Here is a 26,327-nt window from a genome sequence, read left to right on the forward strand (position 1 = left end):
TTCTGACCAGAATGTTTAATTTTTTTTTAACTAAGATTCATATCCCAATATTTGGTGATTTCGTTGTTGGTAAAACTATCAAATTTATTATCAAATTAGCTGTCACAATTAGCTATCAATCCCCGAAAGTGACCGCAACGTGCTGTCATTGTTGTCAAGCAAAAATACTTGCCGAAAACACTTTTTCAACTCAAAATTACAAGTTATTTTCCAAAGAAAAACAACAACTAAAGATACAGGAAGCTCGATTGACTTCTGTTTCCTATTATACAAGTCTTTCCGGTGAAATATGAATTGGGGAATGCACTGTATACAGTGTAAAGTATGTCGCCTACAGTAGTCAGAAGGTGAAGGTTTAATCAAATGTGTTGCATCCAGATGACTACTTTTGAGTAATATTTTGAAGTGAAACTACACTGTTCTTGTAATTCTGGTTTTCATATGTAAAAAACCCACAAAAAACCAGTCAAACCATAGCGACGCTATGACAACATTTCCATGTAACGTTTTAATACTTTACCTAACACTCTACATGTTAACAATGGCACCGCGATGGCAATTGCCGTCATTGAGATATAAATTGTCATAGGTTAGAAGGATCCCCAATGGCACTTTTGTGCCCTTGGTAAAGCTCAACGATGGCAAAATGTATATACCTGGTGTACATTATTTGCCAGTATATAACATTTGTACATTTTAAATATGTCTACATAGCAAAATAACCTTTCAGTCATGTTTGTTTGTTAGAAAATTCACTTTTTAAAATATTACCGCAGGCATGGTCAAATCTACCGTCGGTGGACCATTTCACCGATGGCAATTAAAAAAAAAAAAAAAAAAAAAAAAAGCTGTGGTAGACGAAGTCTTAAGTTCGAGCCCTGTACTTATTTCGGGGTAGTTTTCAACCTTCTGGAGGTGTCCATTCATCCAACAGATTCCTGCCTTCACAATTTCAAGATGTTGGGGAGTCACCACATCAACCTTTTGGAGATGGAAGCAGTTCATCGCACTTGTCTCCATTTCCGGAATGTAATTCAACATTGTCAAGTTTTGTTGAGGTTGGACTACACATTGGTTAGAGAGTGGTATTGTCAGCCAAACACATTCCCTCTTCAGTCAACGTCGTGGCAGACACTTTGTGTCAACATTCATCTGTCCAAACGGAGTGGATGCTGCAAATTCTTCAGTTTTGTGGGAGCCCCCAACTCGAGATGTTTGCCACCTGACTGAACAACCAGTTGCCAGTGTTTGTGTCACCGGTTCCTCATATGCTGGCACTGGAGTATGATGTGTTGAGCATAGACTCAATGGGATTGGATTTTTACACCTTCCTGCCTCCGATGCTGCTAGGCAAGGTTCTGGCCAAGGTCAGATGCCAACCTTGTCCTCAGATCCTGTCACTTTTGGTGCAGGAACTGGTGCGTCTGCCATTAATACTAGATCTGCTCAGCCAGAGACCGAGGTTGTCGGGGTTTTCCTGCGAGACAGGCTTTTTTCAGCAGGTTGCTGAGCTTGTCTCCTCAAAGGGCCAGTCTATGGAGAGGATCTACCAGTGTCACTGGATTGCTGGGATTCATTGGGTGGCTAAGAGGAATGTGGATCCCTTGTCGCCTACTGGCAATGACCTATCAGGCTCTTAATTGTCCAGGAAAGGAAGCAGCAGGTTCAGAGAGTGAGAAGTCACCATTTGTCTATTTTCACTACTCTTAGGCAGTGTGGAAGTCAATATTTTTTCTACAAATCTCATGATGCAGAACACAGTTGAGAGGCCTTCCATTTTGCCAAAGTGGAATGTTTTTCTGGTTCAACATGCACAAACATGCAAGTTGCTAGTCTCTATCATTTGACGTAGAAGACATTTGTTCTTGTCTCATTAGCAGTGTGTTGTTGTATTAGTGAGATTCATGCTTTTTTGCATGATTTGGTGGATTACAACATGGATGGGTCAGTCACGGACTGATCCCATTTTCATGGCTTAAGAACAAGGCAACATGAGAAGAGTTTCTTCAGGCAATCTTTCAGAGTTTGTTCCATATGTTTCCTGTGGATAATTTCAATAGGTTTCTCTGTCCGGTCCGGGCTTCGAAGTACTATTTGCAGCAGGGTTGAAAATTAACATGAAAACCATGATCGCCAGCAGGTCCAGTTGAAGAAAACTCTTACTGGTCCTTCTTAAATTCCACTAGTGCTTCGATTATCACATTGAAATTTAAATGCGAAGTCAAATTCGAACCTAGAATGTTCTTTATGAATAGTCTGTTTCCATCAAAAGAAAACCGATAATAAATAAATGAATAAAGTTTTAGACACATAATATTTTTTGAAAAAGAAATCCAGTATAAATAAAAATGTTTCTTTACAAATTATCATTAAATTATATACAGATTAAATCTCAGTTTTAATACAGCGGTAAAGGCAAAATATGCTAGAACAGCCAAGCTGGTATGAAGTAAAACATAATGCAGTACAAATAGACTAAAGGTAGAACTACACATGCTTTAATAAACTAGTCTAGTAGTAGCAGTCCTCTTTGTGGCGATGTAAGAAGGATGAAATATTCTGTAAAAGATTTTTTTAAGAGTGGCTGTCCTCTTAGAGATGAGGCACTATAGATCCATGAAATCATCCACTATTATTCCAAATGCCCATTCGACTATGCATTGTGCAGAGATATGGCCCTGATCATGTTTTATAATTTTGTCGTACAGATTACTTTGGATGTTCCATCAATTGCCTTAAAACATGTATCAGAAAAGAAGATTTAACCTATTCATTTACATGTAGATGGTAATTTGTAAAGAATTGTCTTGAACGTTTTTCTGCATTTTTTTTTATTTGAGATGGTATGGGTTTAACACTTAATAAATTAATATGTTTCAATATGAATTTGATCATTATTCATTATGAAGTTACATGCCAATTCATTGGTTCCCTTTTGACACAAACGGACAATAGTCTAAAAATTTATATTTTCTGCCTCTGTAAAATGTAATATGTGTGTATACATGCATGTATACGTGCTTAATTTGTATACCAGAGTGTAAATTCTATAGTACGAGACTATTAATAAAATAAATATTGAAAGAAAAATAAATCTGTGAATAAATCAAAACAATAATTTTACCAAAATATATGATGTACATTTTGTTTTTATCATATTACAAAGCACAAAAGCATACTTACTGCTTATTACAGTAATCTTTGGAAGGTTATGTCATCATGTTAGTCTTGGTGTCAGACTTTAGATCTGATCTGTTCTTATTTCTGTTCTATGATCTGGTCTATGTCTTCTGCCAGATATGTAGTTCGCGCCAGCACAGAAGATTTAGTTTCATGCTCAACTAGACCCTAAAATCAATGGTTAGCCAATGGACTATCTTTGTAAAATTCTTAGTCACCCGTAGTCAATAAAGGTCGCCATAGGCGACTGGACGACTGCTAATTTTCAACCCTGTTGGAGTGTACAAACCTATTGGAGTGATCATGTTCTTCAGAACCTCTCCATCAGGCCTCATGAGATTCGGGTGATTTCTGCTTGCCTTAATTTCCATGATTCATTAGACATCTTCAAGGTCAAGTGTTTGAAAAGGTCGACATGCACACGTTTGACTGTTTTTACTTCATTAATATGGTGCTTGGTCCGGATGGAACCCAGCGGATTCAAACAGTCATTGTGGGGCAGCAAGTCATCAGTGCGCGGGGCCATGAGAGAATAGATACCCTTATTCCAAATAGTCGCTGGTGCTAGTCATTCTGGGAGATACATGTGTAGTGTCTTTTTGCTGTTACCTGTACTCTGTAAGATGTTTTTCTTCACCTTAATTTGTTGGGTTTTGGATTTTAATGTCAGTTGGGGTTGTAGTCAATTTATATTAAAAGTCACTTTTGACATTTTATACCTCGTATGATGTGGTTTCATTTCACTGTATCATTTCTTGAGACTATACTGGATGAATGGGTAAGTCCTCCTTTTTTCTTACCTACTCCTGTTAATGTTAAATTCACATGCTCTAACAGTGTTACATCAAGTCCATTATAGCATTGTTGTTGTACTAGCACAGTAAGTTGAATATGACTATAAGAACATTGTTTCTAATTTTCATTATTATTCATGCTTACCTGGTGTTAACGCAACAGAAGTTACCTCCCACCTACCCTGAGGGAGTTCTTCCTTCATTCAGTCATTCTGGACTTTGAATTGAGATGCATGAGGATATACGGTCTGCCCATGAGCTAGTGTACTATATACATCTAGCAAGTAGTGGTGGGAATTGGTTGGATTTTCATGTCTGATGATTGGTTAATTGAACCAACCAATCATCGGTTATAATCGGATGTCAACATTTTATATCTTTTTTTACTCAAGGTTAAAAATATGTAAGTTTGTTTGCTTATTGACACCATAAAAGCATCTAGAACAACCGGTTGTTATAAAATAAAGATTATTGGTGAAATGCACAGATCTTGCAAGTTGAAAATAGAACTCTTAATTACCCGACTTGACTTATCCTTCGTCAAATAAATTTAAGATAAATTAACACAAAATTGATTTAACTAATTTTATTATAGGGTATATAATGAATATTATGTATTTATGCAAAATGATAATGCCGCATAAACATTACATTTCACAGATCAATCTGCAAATAATACAAATTGCTCTGTGGGGTAGTTTGCATACATGACTCTTTTAGAGTTAACTCAAATTTTCTTGTTCTGTATGCAAAGGGCTTCAGAAAAAGTTTGGGTAACACTTCCAGGTTAAATAAATTTTCTCAGCAGAGCATATTTATGATTTTTGGTTGGCCGCCAAAAGGCTCAAATGAATACATTGGGAGTTTCATGCAATATATAATTACCTGTAATTGACACCGATAGTTGATTCCTTTTGATTTATTTCAATTGTTTGGGTGTTACTGTCTATATTTTAGCATTATTCATTGCCATAAACCTGGGTTGGGGGTACAAAATGACCTTATTTTACATATTTTTACTTGGAAATCGCTGTTGATTTGAAAGTAGCTCAAAGTCTAATAGCTTCTCAGTCAAGCAATACTGTATAAACAGAGTTCCACAAATTGGCCAACTGTTTCTTCATTAAGTGCTCAGAGCAATACAGTTTCAGTGTGATACCTCAGGTTGCTGGATGATACACATGGGCAATTACATTTTTTACAGGAATTGAATGATGTTTTCTTATGCTGACAGAATGTGCAACATTTGACCTCAGGCAACCTGCAAAGGCAAATTGACCTGGTACACTTATGGCATGAGCATATAACTGGTGGTTTTCATTATTTTGAGATTCAACAATGGGCTGATGACCAGCCCAGAGAAAAGCTAGCTACTCAAGTTAGAGACTCATCTCAAGCCTGAGAACTACGAATATACACATCATAGAAACTTGTAATTTGTCATAGACATAAGGTTCATGTTACTACCCTTTCCAACTTTCAGGATCTCTCAGTTTTCATGTCATTTTTTGATGTTTATGATCAGTTTCACCGATATGATATATGTGTTCGACATGTACGTGGATGACCCATCAGTAAACAATACTGAGAGAAATAGGAGCACCGATACTGTACCAATCGAATTCAGATCCATCGAACCAGAAACAACTCTACCATATATAAACAGCCTTATAATTTGGCTTTCAAACAAAAACAAGTTTCTTCTGTCTTCTGGAGAAACTAATCTATCGTCATCTTCGTAGAAATACTTCTGATATGCACTACCCCACTGTACTGGACTAGGTAACAAGAAAAGATATTCAGCCGAGAAGAGGAAGTGATGCCACAAATTTCTGTGACCTCCATGCAGAGGTTTTTGATTTCATTAAAGGCAGCTCTCTCTACATCCTGCCTCTGACCAGCCACAGTATTCTGCCTCATATCCAGTGTGCGTTCTATAATGCCCACACCACCATGTATGCCTTACAGAGCCACCTTGACCCTGAAACGGTTGAATCACTTTTGTATTAATAATGTAGTAATCTTCAAATAATAGTATTTAGGATAAATAATGATAATTCATGAAAGGTTCATTTGTACTATATTAAAGCCGCACACCCTAGTTCCATCCAGCGAAAATAAATTATAATTTGGTTAATCTACAAACCTGTAACACACTTAGATCATGTTTTTATCAAATGGAGTGAAAAAGCAGGTTTTATATCGATAAATACCATGGGAATCCCCATGCATGTCCCAATTGCTTGAAATAATTTTGAAAGTTAGTATTCTGATGTCACCGGTAGATGTCGCTCGAAGCACAACAATGCCTATGTCACGACAAATTTCACAGACTTGGGGTGCGTTTCTTTCACCTCTCCTGGACATGTTCTAACTGTTCTGTCCTGGTTGTATCCCCTCTCCAGATATCGTAAGACTTAGCAAAATTATTTGTTTTAAGGGTTTGTAACGTTTTGTATTGAGACACTTACTTGTCTGAACTTTATTGTTACTGAAAATGTTCACGAATTGTGAAGAAAAATCTTACAAATGAACAACAACAAATCGGATGTTGATTGCGCGAACCGTGCACGAGAAAACAAACCGAACCAAAATGATAACGGTCACATGATATACCAACGTCTGTGACATTGAAATGGAAACATCCCCTCTAAAAATAGATTAGACCTTGTCTGCTCAACGTTTTTTTTCTCAGACAGGCGTGCGATTTTATGAAATACGAAAAATGCATTTTGTGGTATTACAAAAACCAGGATTACCAAAAACACTTCAGGTGAATGGAAATGTATATTCTAAATAAACAGTAAGTAAAGTGCAATTTTATTTGTGAAAAAATGGGTTTAATAGCGAAAAACAACGCTGTAATGGTTAACTAGCCATAACTAGGGTGTGTCCCTTTAAACACCTGATGTTTTTAATGATTGAACATTGTTCTTTAACGTGGACTTTTTGATTGGATGGGGTTTTTAATTATTATTTGGGATATGGTACAAAGGAGGAGGGGTGGAGAGTTTGTGTATTTGACTCTTTTTTTTTTTAAGTGTCACTTGAAATGTTCTTCTGTATGTGAAGTTATGTCTCATTCAGTATTTTGGACGCCATCTTGGAATTATGCTAATAGGTCAACTCCAAAAAAATCACAAAAATGGTACCAATCAATTCTTTGGGGTTAAAAACATATTTATAGACACAAAGATTAACTTCTTAAGACACTTACTTTAGGAGATATGGTCATTTGATGAAATGTCCTAAAAGTGTTTATTTTAGGGGGTAGGAATACAGTGTGTGCCCGATGGTTATCATCCAGCAATGCGAGGTATCAAATTGAAAACTTTATTGATCTGAGCACTTAATGAAGAAACTTTTGGCCAATTTGTGGAACTCTGCTTACAGTATTGGTTAACTGAGAAGTCATTAGACTGAGATACTTTCAAATCAAAAGCGATTTCCGATTAAAAATATGTAAAATAAGGTAATTTTGACACCCAAATCAGGTTTATGGCAATGAATAATGCTAAAATATAGTCGGTAACACCCAAACAATTTAAATAAATCAAAATGAATCATCTATAGCTGTCAAATAATTACTCATTTTAGCCTTTGGTGGCCAATCAAAAAACATAAATGTGCGCTGCTGAGAAATTGTACTTAATCTGGAAGTGTTACCCAAGCTCCTTCTGAAGACTTTGACATAAGGACAAGAACATTTTTTAAAGTTAACTCTCTAAAAGAAAAATGTACGCGAACTACCCCCAGAGCCAGGAGCCAATTTCACTAAACATTGTAAGCTACGTTTTGCACGTAAATGTAAATCTACGACTGCATGAAGAGCATTTCACAAAGAAGTTTAAACGTAAGTTACAAGTAAAATTAGACGTAAATCTAAGAGTGCCCTCGACCACAACTAGTCGCACATGTAAATTGCTACATCCACTCGATAATTCATAAAATGGTTACACTTTTGGTTTTTGTAAAGTGTTTAACAAATTAACTCCCTTTATTAATCCAGTGATAGCCCATTTTGTTACCTATGTCATTTGATCCACTCAGGGCGAGATTTAGCTCAGTTGGTTGAGTGCTCACTTGAGGTGCCAGCGTCACAGGATCGAACCACATCGGTGGATCCATTCAACTGATTTGTTTTTCTTCTGGTTCCAACCAGTGCACCACAGCTGGTCAAAGGTCGTGGTATGTGCGTTCCTGTCTGTGGGAAAGCAGATATAAAAGATCCCTTGCTGCATTAAGAAACAAATGTAGTGGGTTTCCTCTAACAACTACTTGTCAGAATTACCAAATGTTTGACATCGAATAGCCGATGAATAATAAATCAATGTGTTTTAGTGGTGTCGTTAAACCAAAAAAAGGTTTTTTAATCCACTCAATTTTTTTTTTAATTTTTTTTTTCAAATAGGCTGATAGCGTTCTGTTAAGACGAGTCTGTATATTTTTGGATATATGCAAATGTATGCAGCAAAAAAAAAGACAATATGCGTGTGCTGTAACCTCACCGTGGTGTAGGGGTGTAACATTCTCTTTGAGAATGGCCAATACAGCACAAAATTGAAGTTTTGAGTAAAATTCAGTATCCGTAAAATTCTGTGATATATGTGTTTTTGCACAGTTCTTTACACTGTTTTTGTTTAAGTCTTGAATTTTTATACTGATGTTGATCATCACTTTATTTATTTGCATTACCATAGTTTGACACCCAATAGCTGATGTATTTTTTGTGCTGGGGTGTCGTTAAACATTCATTCATTCATTACGAACATTTCGGACCTCGGCTCATTTGCCTTGCACAAACTCAACTTGCTCCTATTACAATTCTGTGACACCCTCTCCCCTACCGGCCTCGGTGGCGTCGTGGTAGGCCATCGGTCTACAGGCTGGTAGGTACTGGGTTCGGATCCCAGTCGAGGCATGGGATTTTTAATCCAGATACCGACTCCAAACCCTGAGTGAGTGCTCTGCAAGGCTCAATGGGTAGGTGTAAACCACTTGCACCGACCAGTGATCCATAACTGGTTCAACAAAGGCCATGGTTTGTGCTATCCTGCCTGTGGGAAGTGCAAATAAAAGATCCCTTGCTGCTAATCGGAAGAGTAGCCCATGTAGTGGCGACAGCGGGTTTCCTCTCAAAATCTGTGTGGTTCTTGACCATATGTCTGACGCCATATAACCGTAAATAAAATGTGTTGAGTGTTTCGTTAAATAAAACATTTCTTTCTTTCTTTCCCTCTCCCCTTTACAAATGTCTAGATCCGCCCCTGCTATCAAATGTATTATTTTAAAACTTATATTTGACGCACTGTACCATATTTTACTTTCATCTTTTTAAAATTCAACATCATGCACAAATGACTTGCCTGGTCAACTGACTATTATTTTCTTTGGGGTGAAAGTTGTCTAGACGCAAAATGACTGGTGGAAGGGACTCGGGGAGTGCTAATGGTCCACTGGTTAGGGGGCGCAATACTTGCTTTGCCCCAGATGCTGGCAACCCACGCAACGCCACTGCACCCAAACATCATCTTGCATTTTGCCTACACAAATAATAAGCTGTTTATGACCTGGACATTTTTTAGTTGTGGATCCATGGGGAGGACATGAGTTATTTTTTTTAATGCAGACCCTTTTTGCAGTATATATACTACTTTGTTGAAAAGTGCATATCAACTTGTCCAAATCAGGCCAGTAGGAACTGGAGGGGGCCTGGGGATACGCCGCCCCCCCCCCCCCCCCCCACACACACACACACACACACTTGTGAGACTTTTTTTTATCACATTAAATTTTACCATTGTAACTCAATATCTGATAGAGTTTGTACCCGACCCACCAGTGCAACCCCCCCCCCCCCCCCCCCCCCACACACACACTCCCAAAGCAAATATAGGGAATTGACCCATAATATAGTGATTTTAACTACATAGGTTAACATTATCGCCTATAGGAGTTTATTTGGTACAGTACAACCGTGTGTTGGTATACCGAAAACGGTGGTTTCTAAACTTTATCAAGTTTATTCGTTCTTTCTTTGAAAAGTTATAAGTTTGTTTTGTTTAATGACAGTACTAGAGCACATTGATTTATTAATAATCAGCTTTAGATGTCAAATTTATGCTAAATGAGCTGCAAAAGAAAACAGGCGTAGATTTACGTGAAAAGTAAGTTAGTAAGCCTAAGGCCAAACCGCCTACGTTCTATGGCCCCAAAGAAAACCTAACCACCGGCATCACAACCCCCCACTAAATTGTAGGGGCAGGCGAGGGGCACATACTGTAAACCGTATTAATATTGCGATGTGTTTTTTTCGTGAATGTATACCTTAGCGCATGTTTGCAACGTGTAAGTTTCGCGAACGACCGTTGACAGCTCTGAAACAAAAGTGGATAAAGACAGCTCACTGTAATTGTTATAAAGTTACTGTCTGTAAATCAATATTCTGTTATCCTACATCAATCAATTGTGCCTGGTACAGAGTCTATAGAGGGGATAGGCCCTACCCACCTCACCTGTATTAGAATCACAACTCACAGCTTCAGTTGTTAACTGCTAACACCCTTTGGTAGATAAAACAATAAACGATTAGTTGCCATCGATTGAAGTTACATGAAACAATTAACGATTAGTCACCATCAAGGAGAGCTCATGTACGTATAGGCTGTGTCCTGTTGAGTGAATCTTTTTGTGAATTTTATTCTCAATAAAATATTTCAAAACAAAACAAATTACTTTAAGCACGTACACTTCAAACTGGAAAATAGTGTGTGCGTATTAATTTCACGACAAGGATGGACGCGAACGATGCAAAATTTATACGCACGCATTTTTTTTCACGGTTTATAGTATATTGAATATAATTATATACAATGTTAAAAACGTTTTTTATCGTAAAAACAACAAATAGACAAGTAGCCGAGATACTTAGCGTGAAGATACCAGGTCGTGACCCGACTGTGACCTTAGGGAAACAACAACAACAAAGCGTGGATTAACCAAAGGCTAAAATTAATATGTAAAAAAACAGAAAAGAATATATAATAAATAAATACTAATAAATATACTGAACAGTAACAAATAAACAAATAACGGAAGAATAAAAGAAAGAGGAATAAAAGAAATAGCCATATGGCTATAAATAGGACAGTAGCTAGTGTGTACATAGTGCCGCAAAACCGATCGATACGTGGAGCGCATTGACACTGAGCTCTGACCTTGCTCCGACCTCTGACGTCAGAGAGCAGAGTCGGCTACACACTCGAAATATCGATCGATATGCGCCACGGCCGTACAACAATAAAAGAAAGGAAAAATTAAACTATAACCAAACTAACATGAAATTTAGAATAAAATTATAATAAAGACTAAAATTAATTAACTAAAAATAAGTTAGTTATATAATAATATTAATTAATACAAACCATACACCATTACAGCCCTCTGGGAGAGCGATAGAGGGGTGGGGGGGTGGGGGAAAAAATCTATTTTTAATTTTTTTTAATTTAATTTGATTTTACTGTCATTATTAATTATTATCATCTATTCATTAAATTTATACTAGCGATGAAGGCCGGCCAAAAATAGCCGACACAAGAGGATAATACACAACTGTGCGGACTATGGCACGGGCCCAACCGGCCCCACCGAGGGATAATACACAACGTGGGGCGAACGTCAGACCCAAGTAACAGTCGGCCAACATCACCAATATCAATCAAAATAAATTAAATACTTAGATATTAACATTTGTCTCCATCACATATAGGCCATTAATAACCTATCTATCGTTAATTTATACTGTTTATTTGGATTTAATAAATTTTTAGGAATAAAAGCAATATTATTTTTATTAAAGAATTTTTTTAATTTAATTCTATTATTAGTGTATTTATTACAGAAGAATAAATAATGGTTTATATCTTCTATAGTATTGCATTGGGTGCAATTAGGGCTATTAGTTTTTTTCATTTTAAATTTAATTTGGTTTAAAGCAACTGAAACACCCATGCGTAGTCTGGCAATTATTTTGGTAGATTTAATACTAAATTATCGAAGTGGATGTAGCAATTTACGTGTGCGACTAGTTGTGGTCGAGGGCACTCTTAGATTTACGTCTAACTTTACTCGTAACTTACGTTTACACTTCTTTGTGAAATGCTCTTCAGTCATAGATATACGTTTACGTGCAAAACGTAGCTAATTACGATGTTTAGTGAAATTGGCTCCAAGACTATTAGAGTTGAAATTTGTAGTTACCGTTTTTATAGACACCATTTGGATCATTACAGCAATTTCCATAGCATAAGGTATGTGTATGTTTGTTTATAATCGATTACCAGAAATTATAGTCGGACCAGCACTACCGGCACGGATTATAATTCTGCAGTGGGGGTTATGACTCAGGGTCGTATAGCATTTCTTTCTTTCTTTAACTTATTTGCGTACTTATATCCAATTACGGTTCAAGCATGCTGTCATGGGCACACACCTCGGGTATCTGGGCTGTCCAGGACAGTTGGTTAGTTGTTAGATGTTCAGGGCATAAAATTTAAATTTTTTGGACAACCAATTAAGTTAGTGTGGTTTTAGTGATTACACGCATGATGTTCTTCAATAGTTAGATAAAAATGAAAATGTTAATGGGCAACGATAATCAAACGAGAATCTAAGATGAGTGATTTTTGTAGCTTTTCTCTATTAAACCATCCTACCATAAATACGAAAATATACTTTTTGTGTGCTATGACTAACTTGAAAGCTGCCAGGCGAAACTAAAAATTAAGCTAGTTTCGATTTGTTGGAAATTAAGAATCCTGTAAAATGCTATTCATAGTAACGAGAACACGATTGTCACGAGATCTCGTGCACCGCGGTGCATGTTAATAATACTACATGCTCTTGTGACAGGCAAAATGGATTTTAAACTAATCAATCTAATGGTAGCTGCACAGTTAATAGCGGTCATTTTGTCCGACACTAGGTACAGTCGCTAGAATGTCATCGTGTTTGTTATTAATAGACTCGAATCATGCAGTCTGGAAGAACCTACAAGTGTCGAACTCCGCAGGAAATCCATAATCAGCCGACTTATTCCGATTGGCTTGGAGTAGCGGTGAGAGATATTTCCATGACACCCATAGGTGTACGGACTCCCCTTTGTGAAGCAGGCAGGCTGCTTTCTTTGCCCGAATTAAACGAAAATGCCCGAATCTGGATAACATCATTTATTCATATTAGTATTACTACCAAACAGCTATAAAGGGTTGCAAACGAACCACTACACATTTTTACAACTAATTTTGATGGTAGAATGATGGATATACATGTATATGGTAAAAAGGTATCAGGTTAGCACATTTTGCCCAAATATCTCTATAATTTTTGCCCGAATTAGAGGTTTTACTCCAGCACTGCTTATGATGACACACGTTTATTTTTATTTTAAAAACATATTTTGTTTTTGTCAGTGTCATTAAATTGCATTGGTATATAATATAATATTCTAAGAAACTACTCATTAAAGTTCTGTGACATGCTTCAAACACCAGATATCATGACGCGTGCAAATGTCAGCAAATTGTAAATATGTCGGTGGCATGCCAACTTAGGTAGCGTTTTATAACGAAAGTGATGGTAGTCATGAAAAAAATAGCTGGACAATTTGAACGACGGAGGGAAAGCTGGTTAGAACATTACAATCAAGCACATTATGACGTACATCTAGGTCAGGGATTTCCTACTGCACGCAGTTTTCCAAAACATTGATTATATTAGGTAACACATGGTTTTTTTTCTTTTTCTGACAAGCGATTACAGCTTTTGCACGAATGATCCGTCGTTTATGTTGATATTGGTTTTGCATAACCGACAGACGAACGACAGAATCATCCGTGCCAAATTTTATGCCCTGGATGCTAGTGGTTATAGTGAGAGATATCAGAGGGTGTAGTGGTCTTACACCTACCCAGCATAGTCAGTCCGCAATGATGTGCCAGTTCAATCTTTATTTTTTAATTATATTATATCAAAGTGTCAGAATATATTTAATGCGATATAGAATTAAAATAATTTTCCTTAATAATGACACACTTTCTGTTAGGAAATCTGTCACCAAAACTGAATTCCCCGCTTTCTAACCCAAGTAAATCGCTAAAGTTTGTTTTGTTTTTCTGGATTAGGCCACTCGGCACCAGAAAAGGGTATATAGTAGCATGTTTTGTCAATATAAATGACAGAGAAATTTTTATTAAACTATCTGAATGATCTCTCTCTATATGTATATCTACAAATAGCTCATCATCAGGCTTGTATAGGAGTGTATGTTGAACATTTTACTGAAAATAAAAGACCCGTAATGCACCATAGCCACAGTTAACAGTTTATAAGCTGTCACTCCCTGCAAGCCAGTGGTCCTTGCAATGCACGTGCTCAGAACAGTCAACAGAGTTCAATGACCTAGTTGAAACTCACTTAATGCTGGATCAAATTCAGCCTTACCGAGCATAAAAAGTCTACCAGACTGGTTTAATAGCACTTCACGGTAAACCAAATGGCCACGTCACGAACTAATCAAATACATGTAGTTTGCAAACGTTAACAAAACAAAACGTAATTTAAATGTATTTTTGATCATGCTCGATGGCGCTGAGATTCACACACGGTGCAGTTACTGTTTTATTATTTACTTTTACTTTGTTTTTAGTTAACTAAGTATATTTTATTTTTAACAATAAGGAAAAAATACATCTTGAAAATAAAATCCAATATAAAAGTAAAGTTTGTTTTATTTAACGACGCCACTAGAGCACATTGATTTTTAATCTTGTCATTGACTATTGGACATCAAACATATGGTCATTCTGACACTGTTTTTCAGAGGAAACCCACTGTCTTTTACGACAGGCAGCAAGGGATCTTTTATTTGCGCTTCCCACAGGCAGGATAGCACAAACCATGGCCTTTGTTGAACCAGTTATGGGTCACTGGTCGGTGCAATATAAGTCCAGGCAAAAACAAATGCTGAATGAAAAACTCAACGGAAATCTCCACATCATTGCTGGTTGTCGTGGGCAATTGCAGGGGTTGATTACAGACTTGGCCTGTATGATGTAACATTTCTTCTAGATAGTTTAAAAGTAGATTAGTGCACCCGTAAAACATAGAGGTCAGCATACAAATTATTATTTTAGATAATATTTTAGATAACTTTACTGGTAGATATGTTTTTAATGGATTGAACAACTTGCATGTAGCTGTTGGTTTCAAAAAGATTGTTTTAGGTGATGCATATAACATATTGATTTTTTTTTTGTAGCCATTTTGTTAGCCATCTTGAATTCTTAGACTTTCCAGCGATCCTACTTTGCCTACTTTTTGGTCTTTGTCCTATTTGTCCTACTTTTTCTTCAAAATACCTAGTTTTTCCTACTTTTTTGTTTCAAAATGCCAGGAATTGTTGTTAAAGTGCTTGTGTTATTATAAAAGTCAACAGTTATGGGATTTGGGTCAACTAATGTGATGATTGATAATAAAAATCCATAATCGATTGTGTGGGGAAAATGTTAATTGTAACTGTTTTCAAGTTTAGATGATAAAATCAGTTTAAATATGTTGAGTTTGGAGTAAGTTTTCATGTGTACATAAAGAAAAAAAGATATTAAATAGTTAAATAAGGAAACATTTGCAATTTATAGTGTCTATCCTGTGGAACAGGACCAAAGTTGGATGGTCTTTATAATTAAAATCCTTCTTATGTTTATATAACTCTAACTGATTGTGTAATAGAAAGCTGATCGGTGCCAACCAATTATAACCAATGATCGATGATGGAATTCCAATCGATTCCCAACACTAGTGAACAACAATTTCAAATAACTCTATAAACTTTTCTCAATACGTCACTTAGTTGTAACCAGAGATCATTACCAGACCTGGAGTAATTAATCCATGAATGAAATAACAAATCGAATGCACCTACATGTGTATTTATCAAGTGATCATCAGACTTCAATTAAAAACTGGATAAAAACTTTTTATAATAACTTAGCGTCGAGAATATTACTAATTTATCACAGTTTTAATATAGAAAGAGGATGTATGGTAATCTGCTATCCCCTTATATCTTTATAATATGCTCTGAAATATTAGATACTAATTAGAAACATGAAATATTAGCAATAATAATTAGAAACTCTTAAAGATGTTAAAAGTATAAATATAGATGGGGAAATTTATATTATATCTCAATATGCAGATAATACAACCTTTATTTTATATGGATCACCTGCAATCTAATTAAAATTAGCTCCACTATTACATGTGGATCTAACACCAGCCAGTTGGAGCTCATGTCCACCAATCAAAACCTTACTTGCAGAATCCTGCCAGTGCAAGATTACGAGATACATGTATACAAATTTTACAACAACAATGAAATTGACTTGGATAAGAAGGTTTAACAACACACAATTAGTAATATATCCAGGATAATTTTATTCAAATTAAGAAAAGGAATATAAATAATTTATTTTGGAAAGATGTATTAAATAGTTGAGTAATACTTCAATTGATGATGATACTCACTACATTTCTGCACTTACCATAGTTTGACACCCAATATCCAATGTATTTTTCGTGCTGGGGTGTTGTTAAACATCTATTCTATTCTATTCTATTCTAATACTTTAGATTTGTATAAATAATATTTTACATTAACAATTAACCAATTTACAAATGTATTTTTACTATTTAGTGTACTCTTTTGTAATTTAGATTTGTATAAATAATATTTTACATTAACAATTAACCAATTTACAAATGCATTTAATAGTAAAAATACATTTGTAAATTGGTTAATTGTTAATGTAAAATATTATTTATACAAATCTAAATTACAAAAGAGTACACTAAATGAAACTGGTATCAAAAACTGTATTAAAGATAAGTTGCAAATAGAAAAATACATATATACACTGGTGGCACCTAAGTCTGTGCATCTAAGCATTTGTGTTATATTTTAAAGTTAAAATATTTCTTTAAAAATATTTGTTTCACCGCCACAGTACAATGGAACAATAAACATGTTACAACTAAAGTTATTTTAATTTTAATGTTTTTTAAACTCAAGTAATGAGCGCATTTTTAGTGGGACCCCCCTGCATTTACTGGCCTGCGTGACGGCACATAAGTCTGCACAGCAAACATTAAAACAACCACTTCTGTCGCTAATGTTTACACAAAACAGCAACAAACAATGGATCCGACTTTTTATAAGTTCTAAATAACAAACACTTCCTGTTATAGCTGTTTCAGAAACATTTAGATTGTGCAAATAAGATAAATATAAATGGTGTTCCATGCTCCTTAGTTTGGACAACACAAAATGACAATATAAAAAAAAGCTTGTCTGTTATTAACTGTGTAAATGAGCACAAATAGTGTTCGTTAGACACATAGGACAATCAATGATAATTTTGAAACGGACTATAGCTAAAATAAGTGCAATCTTCAAAGTCTGTGTGCAGCCATTTTGCATTGTGTCACTTGGAGGGAAATTCAAAGTATGCTTGGATGTTTACTTTAACAGATTAAATAAGACATTCATTTCATTTATGGATTCATAAATTACAATAAGGTATGTATTGAAGCTTCTATGTAAATTTATGTAAGTTGATATGCAAGGTTGATCATTACAACATTTACAGACACGTGTTGACAGGTGAGAGAAAAACACGTTGATTGAGGCTGGCAAAAATATACTTTTAGTGCATTAATTCGGAGTTTTTTTCAATAAAAGTGTTTTCGACCAGTTTTATACATATATTCACAATCAAGATGTGTTGTTTTAACAATGGTTTTGTGAATTAAATTAACGTTGTTTGTGTATACAAACATACCCCGACACTTGTTTCAAGATGTAATGTAACGTTATTTACGTGCGTAGACTTTTGTGCCGCGCAGACTAAGGTGACATGAGTGTATTACTATAAATGTTTACATACAGAATTCGACGACAGTTGGGAACCCTTGTTAAAAGTTCTAGAACATAACAACTGAGACACTGAGGCGATAGATATACTTCCAAACTGGCATTCATAGTCATCAAATAAAAACATTTCAATGGCAATTTGACACTGAAAGCTGTCCAGCATTCAGAAAACAAAAAACGTTAGACATAACTTTATTTTGATGTAAGGACATCCAAAATGACGTCATTCGAGTTTGACATCATTTCCTTTCAAAAATACACCGTGCCACATACAGGGCTGCGTACTTGTACGGATTGGCCTATTTTGTACGGTTAAAATGCCGACTTGTACGGTGTACGGATTTTACCGCTGATTGTACGGGTAGGCCCTACCATCACTGCAAAAATACGGGTTTTTAATATATATATATCACCCGCCGTAATACGTCAAAAGTATACGGTGGGTGATGACGTCAAAAGTATAAGGCGGGTGATGACGTCAAAAGTATAAACCCAGCTTTATTCTGTTCCCGCGTTCTGATCTCAAACATGTGCTGTGCAAATTAGTTCCACAGGGTTCGTACGGGTCATGGAAATCCCGGAAAGTCATGAAATATGTAAATGTTGTTTTCCAGTCCTGGAAAGTCATGGAATTTTGATATTGGTCATGGAAAATGAAAATCTATCTAAATACATTTTTTACTACATATATTTTAAAACTAATCATAAGTTTTAAAATTTAAGTAGCAAAAAATATATATATATATTTAGATAAATTTTCATTTTCCATGAAAAACGATATACACGATATTAGGTGACTAATGGAAATACCTCAAGCTTTAATAATGTTCGTAGTACAAAAAATCGGCACAACTTGTATATGTTTTGCATCATATTGAACAAAGCTAAGTAGCAAAATTATTTACTTTACTGAAGTCACTTGATGCATGTAAAATATAAATGTTAATTATTAACCTTGACCTTAAATACGAACTGCATTGAAATTAAAGTGCCAAGAACAATTTCCGTTTTTATTTATTTAATTTTTTAATTTTATTAGTATTGTATTTGTTGCTTTTTTTGTGTGTTTTTTTTGTGTTGTTTTTTGTTGTGAGAAAACAATGTGTATAATAATCTTTATTATTAATAAAACAAAATATTAATATCTAAAATATCAGATGGTATAAATAGTACAAAAAAGGTTCTATTTATAATCGAGTTAAAATTAATTCTATACTTTTTATAATTATGGACTTAGTTGAGATATCTCACCCTCAGTACTCAGAAGGTTGATATTAATATTTTTACTGAATAAAAATGGATACATTTGATGTCAGAATGAATGCATGAATCAGTTACAAAAATATATGGTTTAACTAATTTACATGTAGATATATCAATAAATGATTAATAAGTTTTGTAATTTTTTATTCCCCCCCTCTGGTTTTGAGAGAATGTTGTCAATAAATCCCAGTAGTGGGAAATTAGGTGATAGCATCACTTCAGCTTTGACTTTGTACAGAACTTATTATAGTGAGGCAGCATAGCATAAGAATTGTGCACAATGTGATAAAAGCACCAAATTTGGTACACACATAGACAATGATATTATAAACAAATTCAGATATTGAGCCATCTGAAATTTGAGCTCAAACAAAAATGTTCGCCATTTTTCAAAATGGCCACCAAACAATAGACCTTTGTTTTAATAATGCCAGATACATGACATTATGATAACTATATACTCTTTAAATTGTCATTAAATATTATCAAAATGAATATAAACTGTTTCTGATTCACTTTTGCATGTTTGCTATGCACATATTTTTAAAATGGCCGCCAAAATGTATCAATTTACAATAATATGTGAAATTTAACTGGTATTTACAGATAGAGAATGTTGGAATGTTTACTAATTTTAGTTCTTATTTGAAATACAAATTAGTTAAAAACATTTGACAAATTAAAAACAAATACAAATGATAATCAAATTCAAAATGGACCTCAAAGTATGTTGATCAGAACCACCACTATTCACTAGTCTGTCAATAAGATCCTATTAAGTTGGCATAATGTATTCAGCCATGTCAGCTGTGTTTTGAAGTCAAATGGATCAGGCTCCATAAAAGTTCTATTCTAATGACAATATGCCCTTGCTATGTTTGAATAGTCCAGTGTGGCAGCTTTCAAAATGGTCCCAAAATAATCTGATTGAAATAGATCAAGGATTATTTTCAACGTATCTCAGCATTTATGTTGGCAATTATCACAAACGATAAAACAATTGAATAATATATGTGATATGACTGGAAAAGTATGTGAATGACTTTTGTGACCAATGTAGATGCAAACTTGCTATTCAGTGATACATTCAACCTTTTAACATAGAACACCTAATAGTATGTAGCTGCAAGATTTTAGAACTCAGGAGTTATGCAGGCCACAAATGTCATACACATTATGTCTCTAGTCATAGTCCCATATGCTGATTGGTGCGGCTGTAACACATCTCTTAACACCATATGAACATTCGTTGTCTACTGTTACATAACCTCATCTTCTACTCACAAATATATAGAGTTATTGCTCTTTTAATATAATCTTGTCTGCACTCCCCTTCACAGACACATAGAGCTGTACACTCAAGTGCCGCCTTTTTGCAGTTGCAGCGTTTCACACAGTCCTTCTTACACTTGCATGACACTAACTCGTCACAAATCAGGGCGGCTTCGGGTAGACTTGTCCAGTGTGGTTCATACTTCCCCTTGTCATTCTTTGTCCAACCCCACTTGGTAGGTGATGGTAACTCATGGCCACCTTGGTAGGCCGCTCTTTTGACATGTTCCTCTAGTGCTGCTTTGGTTGGGGGGATCAGATTGACATTGTTCCTTTTTGCAAACAGTTTCTTTCGTGTCTTGTCAATGTCTTTGGATGTACTGGTTCTGTCATACAATAAGATAACAAAGCGTTCGATTGTGTGTATGACATCTGGTATATCACTTGGTGCTGATGACAACTTCAGTAGTGCCTCTGTGAGTTCTGGTAATACGGTCCATATTTCCCAAGTAGTCGTTTTGCCATGACCAGCGAAACACAACACTGTGTCGCAGCCAGTCAGAGTATGGAACATTCGCAGAGCTCTTGCTTTCTCTTCACCAATACCAGCTGCAAATATGTGAGCTGCACGATACCGAAAGTTCTTCCCTGTTCCGAATGCTAGCCACAATTCATCACCTGGCTGCAGCTTTTGGACTACTGATATGGCTAGCACTACGACGTCAGTATCAACAGTACGGATGAGTATCTTGTGGTGATCATGTCGGGCTGCATGGTGTGCATATAACATCATGCGACTGTCCGCCTCTTCATGAGTGCATGGGGTGAGCAATTCCAGGTCTGGTGGGGGGGGGGGGGGGGGGGCTTGTTGAAAACATCATCTCCATCGGTGATAACAAGCTGTTTGTCCAACAAATCGAACCACTGGAGTAGAGTGTCTGATAGAAATGTGAACAACTCTATCTTGTTGCTGTCCACTCTCAGGAAGTTCTGCCAGTTTCCTGGTATTGCTGCGGCGGCGGCCACACGTCTTCATATCCCTTTCCTACGTTTTGTCCTCGCACTGCCAGGCGTGATACAGTTTCAAACCCTGTGCGGATATACGGGATGAAAATGTGTTTGGCATAGTTGTCAAATGTTTTGGCTGTAGCTGGACTAAGCAGTTGTACGATGATGGCTCCATCAAGAACAATGCAGGTTGACGAGGGAGCCATTGGTGCAGCATCAGAAATATCTTCCAAGCAGATGACAAGATCACTCTTTGTGCAGATTTGAATTCCTCCATTATCAGAGAGGGATGGTGGGCATGCTTGATTTTCATTTCGAAAGAATTTCTGAAGGTTTCCATCTCTTGTTTGGCAACTAATGTACATTCGGGAGAAGAGTGGCATGTCATTCTTGAGGGACGACAACTGTTGCTTTCCTTTGTCAACAGTTCTAACAGCTGAAGAATCAAGAATTGGTTCGGTCCTTTCAACTAGACAGTCTGTGGTGAATGCTTGAAACTGCTCTTGGCCGATCCTCTTTGCATTGTGGACAGTGTCAGTTGCATCAGGGCATGCAATTTCCTTTGTGTCAAGAACAATCAGTTCTGTACTTTCTTCATTAAATGGGTTACCGATATCTTCTATAATGCTGACAAGAGAATGTACATCTTTGGCAAATGCAGACCGCACACTGTGTGTCTGATCATGGTGACGTGTATCTACTTGTCTTCCACAATGATGTTGCCCTTCTTCAAATTCTTCTATCACCCTGGCAATGTCTGGTCCAGCAACCATCCAATGCTGCAGGGTGCTGGGGTTGTCAGTAAGGCCAATTGCCCCACCATACAATACAATTTTTATTCCTAATATATGATATTGACGATACGGAAAAACACTCTGGTAATAACACCTCTCTCTCTCTCTCTCTCTCTCTCTCTCTCTCTCTCTCTCTCTCTCTGTCTCTGTCTCTGTCTCTGTCTCTGTCTCTGTCTCTGTATGTATGTATGTATGTATGTATATATATATATGTATACATATACATATACATATACATATACATATACATATACATATATATATATATATATATATATATATATACACACACAGTCAAACCTGTCCTAGCTACGCTTGACATTTGTAGATTCACTTACTATGACAATACACTGCATGAAGCAGAAATTAAATAATTAAATGAAAAGAGAAAACAAACTTGTTGAGAACAGTTAATTTAATACAGTCCAGTTGCAGCTTTTCCTGAAAGAGGTGACATGTCAAAAGTTTATCTATAGTAAACTGTGAAGCACACATCCATTAATTAGCAGTAAAGACGCTAAAACAAGAAACAACAACATATGTTTTAAAAGACTATATGTTGCAACCTGTAATCAGCGGCCACCTGTCTTAAGCGGCCACTTTTAACTACTCCCTTGTGTGACCGCTTAAGACAGGTTTGACTGTGTATATATATATATATATATACAGTCAAACCAATGATCATACATATATATATATATATATATATATATATATATATATATATATACACATGACCCCAGTTTGGAAGTACATGTATAATATATCTATCATTTCATTTTTTACTTTTCTCCTTTCAATCTTCTTGTTTCCACTTTTATCGCTGCTCCTTTTTTATATTAGTATGTACATTATTTATAGATTAATATTTTGTAATGATTGTTAACTACATGTATGTACTTTGTAAGGTAGTCAATTTAGGGCCTCAACCCTGACACTACCATCACATATTTCTGGAGCAATAAACTATTTATTAAAAAAGTAATAATAAAAAAACCCCAAAAAACCAAACAATTTAAACCAGTGACTTGTAATAAATAAAAAAAGATTAAAACCATAAATTATCCTTTCAACTGAAAGGCAGTGATTTTTATCCAGCAGGAAACAAACTGTCATTGGTACATGTAAACCTACAGCAATTCATATCATAACTATGGCAATTGTTAAGTTCAAATGGAAAAATTAGACGCATTGCTAGATGATTTTGATCGTTGGACAATTATCATAAAAGTTGTTTAAGAACTATAAACTTTTAGTTTTCATACCAAGATGTATTTTCTGACAAACTTACACGTGTAATAATGTCTTTTTCTTTTTTTTCTGTTTTATTTTTTTCAGTTACTGAAAATAATGAGTATGGAAAGCAAGGCAAACTGTTTTTCTGTAAGCTGTGCAGTTATAAAACTGAATGGAGCACAAGCATCAAACGGCACAGGTTTACACACACTGTAGTTGGCAAACCTACTTGTGAAATCTGCAGCAAGAGTTACTGCTGTGAAGGTGACCTCAGAGACCACATGAATGTTGCTCATTCCAATGCAAAGTTTTTGTGCTATCAGTGTGGAAAGGAGTTCTCATGTCGATCCAGTCTTCTACGTCACACACAGGTCACCCATGAACTCAGATACAAGTACAAGTGTGAAGTATGTTCACAACAGTTCACGGACAGGCGCAAAATGGCAGATCATATGGACAAACACACAGGTGCTCGCAACCATGTTTGTCATATTTGTGGCATGGCATATCGCTACAGACCACGGTTGGCTGTTCATCTAAGGAGGCATCAAAACCCTGAACCGTTGCAGTGTGAATATTGCAAAAAGACCTTCAAAAATTCAGATACTTTAAGGGTGCACATTATGGGAAAACATTTGGACCGTAAGTATCCTTGTCCTTACTGTGGCAAGGATTTCATTTGGCACAAATCCATGTCACATCACAAAAAGAGATGTCGATCACGTCCTCCTGATTTTTCAAGTGAAGATACTGAACTAAAAGTGGATGCACCTCTTCCCCAGGCTGCAAGACCAAATGAAGATGAAGAAGAGATGTTGGACGAACGAATGGCAACAGATATGGTTATACAAGCAGCAGCTGAGGCTATCAAAGCTGAAGCACCACCTACTAGTAACCCATGGAAAGTATATCGAATTCCAACATACAGTTCCAATGCACATGCTGAAATAACAGTATCCAATTTGTCAGGATTACCCATCTCTAACCTGTCAAGTATTCCCATGTCTCACTTGCCAAACATTAGCTTAAACAGTACATCTGTGTCAAACTTCATAAACTTATCAGATGTTTCAGGGTCTAATATACATGTATCAGTACAAGGTTTATCCAGTCTGCCAGTGGCTACTTTCTCTAACTTGCATGTGTCAAGCATAGCAGAACAACCTGTGGTAGGCATTCCTAATGGGCAAACTGCTACTACGTCAAATTTGACAATGTCAAACCTGTCCAATTTACCAGTTTCAACCATGTCAAATGAAACCATTACAACACTGTCTAATGTACCTGTGTCATCTCTATCAAGTGTACCAATTCATATGTCAAACCTGTCAAAGGTGCCAGTCACAAATGTGTCCCACATGCATATGAGCTTAACTCAGCCATCTTTGAACAATATTGTAAATGATGGACTGCCGAATGAATGGAAAGTTGATTCAACACAGGTTCCTGTTTATGTCAAAGATTATTAATATATTAATGTCTGTATTTCAAGTGTTGCTACTATATATTTTCTATGAGATGTAACATTTATTAATATCAAATTTAAAACATCATGAAAATCATGAATGTGGCTAACCTGCAAACAGAATACCTTTGTTGAATTCACAAAAACATAATTTAAAAAATGCACAAATTAAGACAAGACAAGTAGGCATAAAAAATACACAATTTGTTGATTGATTACGATAGTAAATTGAACAAAATAAAACACTTTCATCAAATCAATCGTACATTACAGTGCACGTGCACAGAAACAATTCCTGTTAAAGGGACAGACCCTAGTTTCAACCCATGAAAATTAACACTAAGTTTAGTTAATTTACAAACCTGTAACACATTTGGATAAAGTTACAGTTGAGAGGAACATGAGTCTATGACTTTGAAATGGTGAAGTACCCTCTGAAAATAGACTAACACTCGACTCCATAACTTACTTTTTAGACACACTTGTGATTTTAAAAATATGAGAAATGCATTTTGTGATATTAAAAACACCAGGATGACCAAAAACACGGAAATTAATAATGTAAACCATAAAATCTAAGTAAAGTATGATTTCAGTTATCAAAAATGGCTATAATAGTAAAAAATATGCCATGTTTAAAAACTATGGTATGTCCCTTTAATAGGGTGGTTCACATGTACACAAGGATACATATATATATGTATGTACCTTTGACAGCTTTGTGTACTGTATATTATTACATAATGAGAGTGTATGTGTATTCTTATTGGTCGAAAACTAGTCACATGATTTTCCGTAAATAATGATATTGCCCTTCGTCAGTCCCACTGGTCTGATCAAAAGATCCGGGAGATTTAACCATTGAAAACAAAGAAGAGAAAAAAATGTAAAGCAAGGGGTCTTTTATATGCACCATCCCACAGACAGGGTAGCATATTCCACGGTCTTTATTATGCCAGTCATAGTGCACTGGCTAGAGCGAGAAATAGGCACACAAACGGGGATCGATCCTAGACAGACCACACATCAAGCAAACACTTTCCAACAGGCTACATCCCGCCCTTGTTTAGTTTGAAAACCGTGACAACAGCCTTCCAGAGACTGATGAAACTTGTTCTACACGGACTTGAAAATGTTAGTGTATATTTGGATGATGTTGTCATTCATACCACTACGTGGGTACAACAATTAATCACTCTTAGAAAAATGTTACAAAGACTAGGTGATTGGACTTAACCATAAACCTGCCAAGTGTGAGTTCGTTAAAGCAGAGATACTGTTTCTGGGATATAAAGTGGGTTATGGTCATGTAGCCCCTGTGGTCG

General features: G+C 35.9%; 1 protein-coding gene across 1 annotated transcript in view; it reads left to right on the top strand.

Moving 5' to 3' along the window:
* Positions 1-25,413, top strand: part of LOC121368233 (zinc finger protein 267-like) — a 92,834-nt gene extending 67,421 nt beyond the window's left edge. The window contains exon 5 of the mRNA XM_041492870.1: positions 23,640-25,413. Coding sequence (XP_041348804.1) covers positions 23,640-25,006 — 1,367 coding nt within the window. The 3' untranslated portion in view covers positions 25,007-25,413. The remainder of the gene's footprint in view (positions 1-23,639) is intronic.
* The last annotated feature ends 914 nt before the right edge of the window (positions 25,414-26,327 follow it).

This window comes from Gigantopelta aegis, chromosome 3 (assembly GCF_016097555.1).
Source record: "Gigantopelta aegis isolate Gae_Host chromosome 3, Gae_host_genome, whole genome shotgun sequence".
NCBI lineage: Eukaryota > Metazoa > Mollusca > Gastropoda > Neomphalida > Peltospiridae > Gigantopelta > Gigantopelta aegis.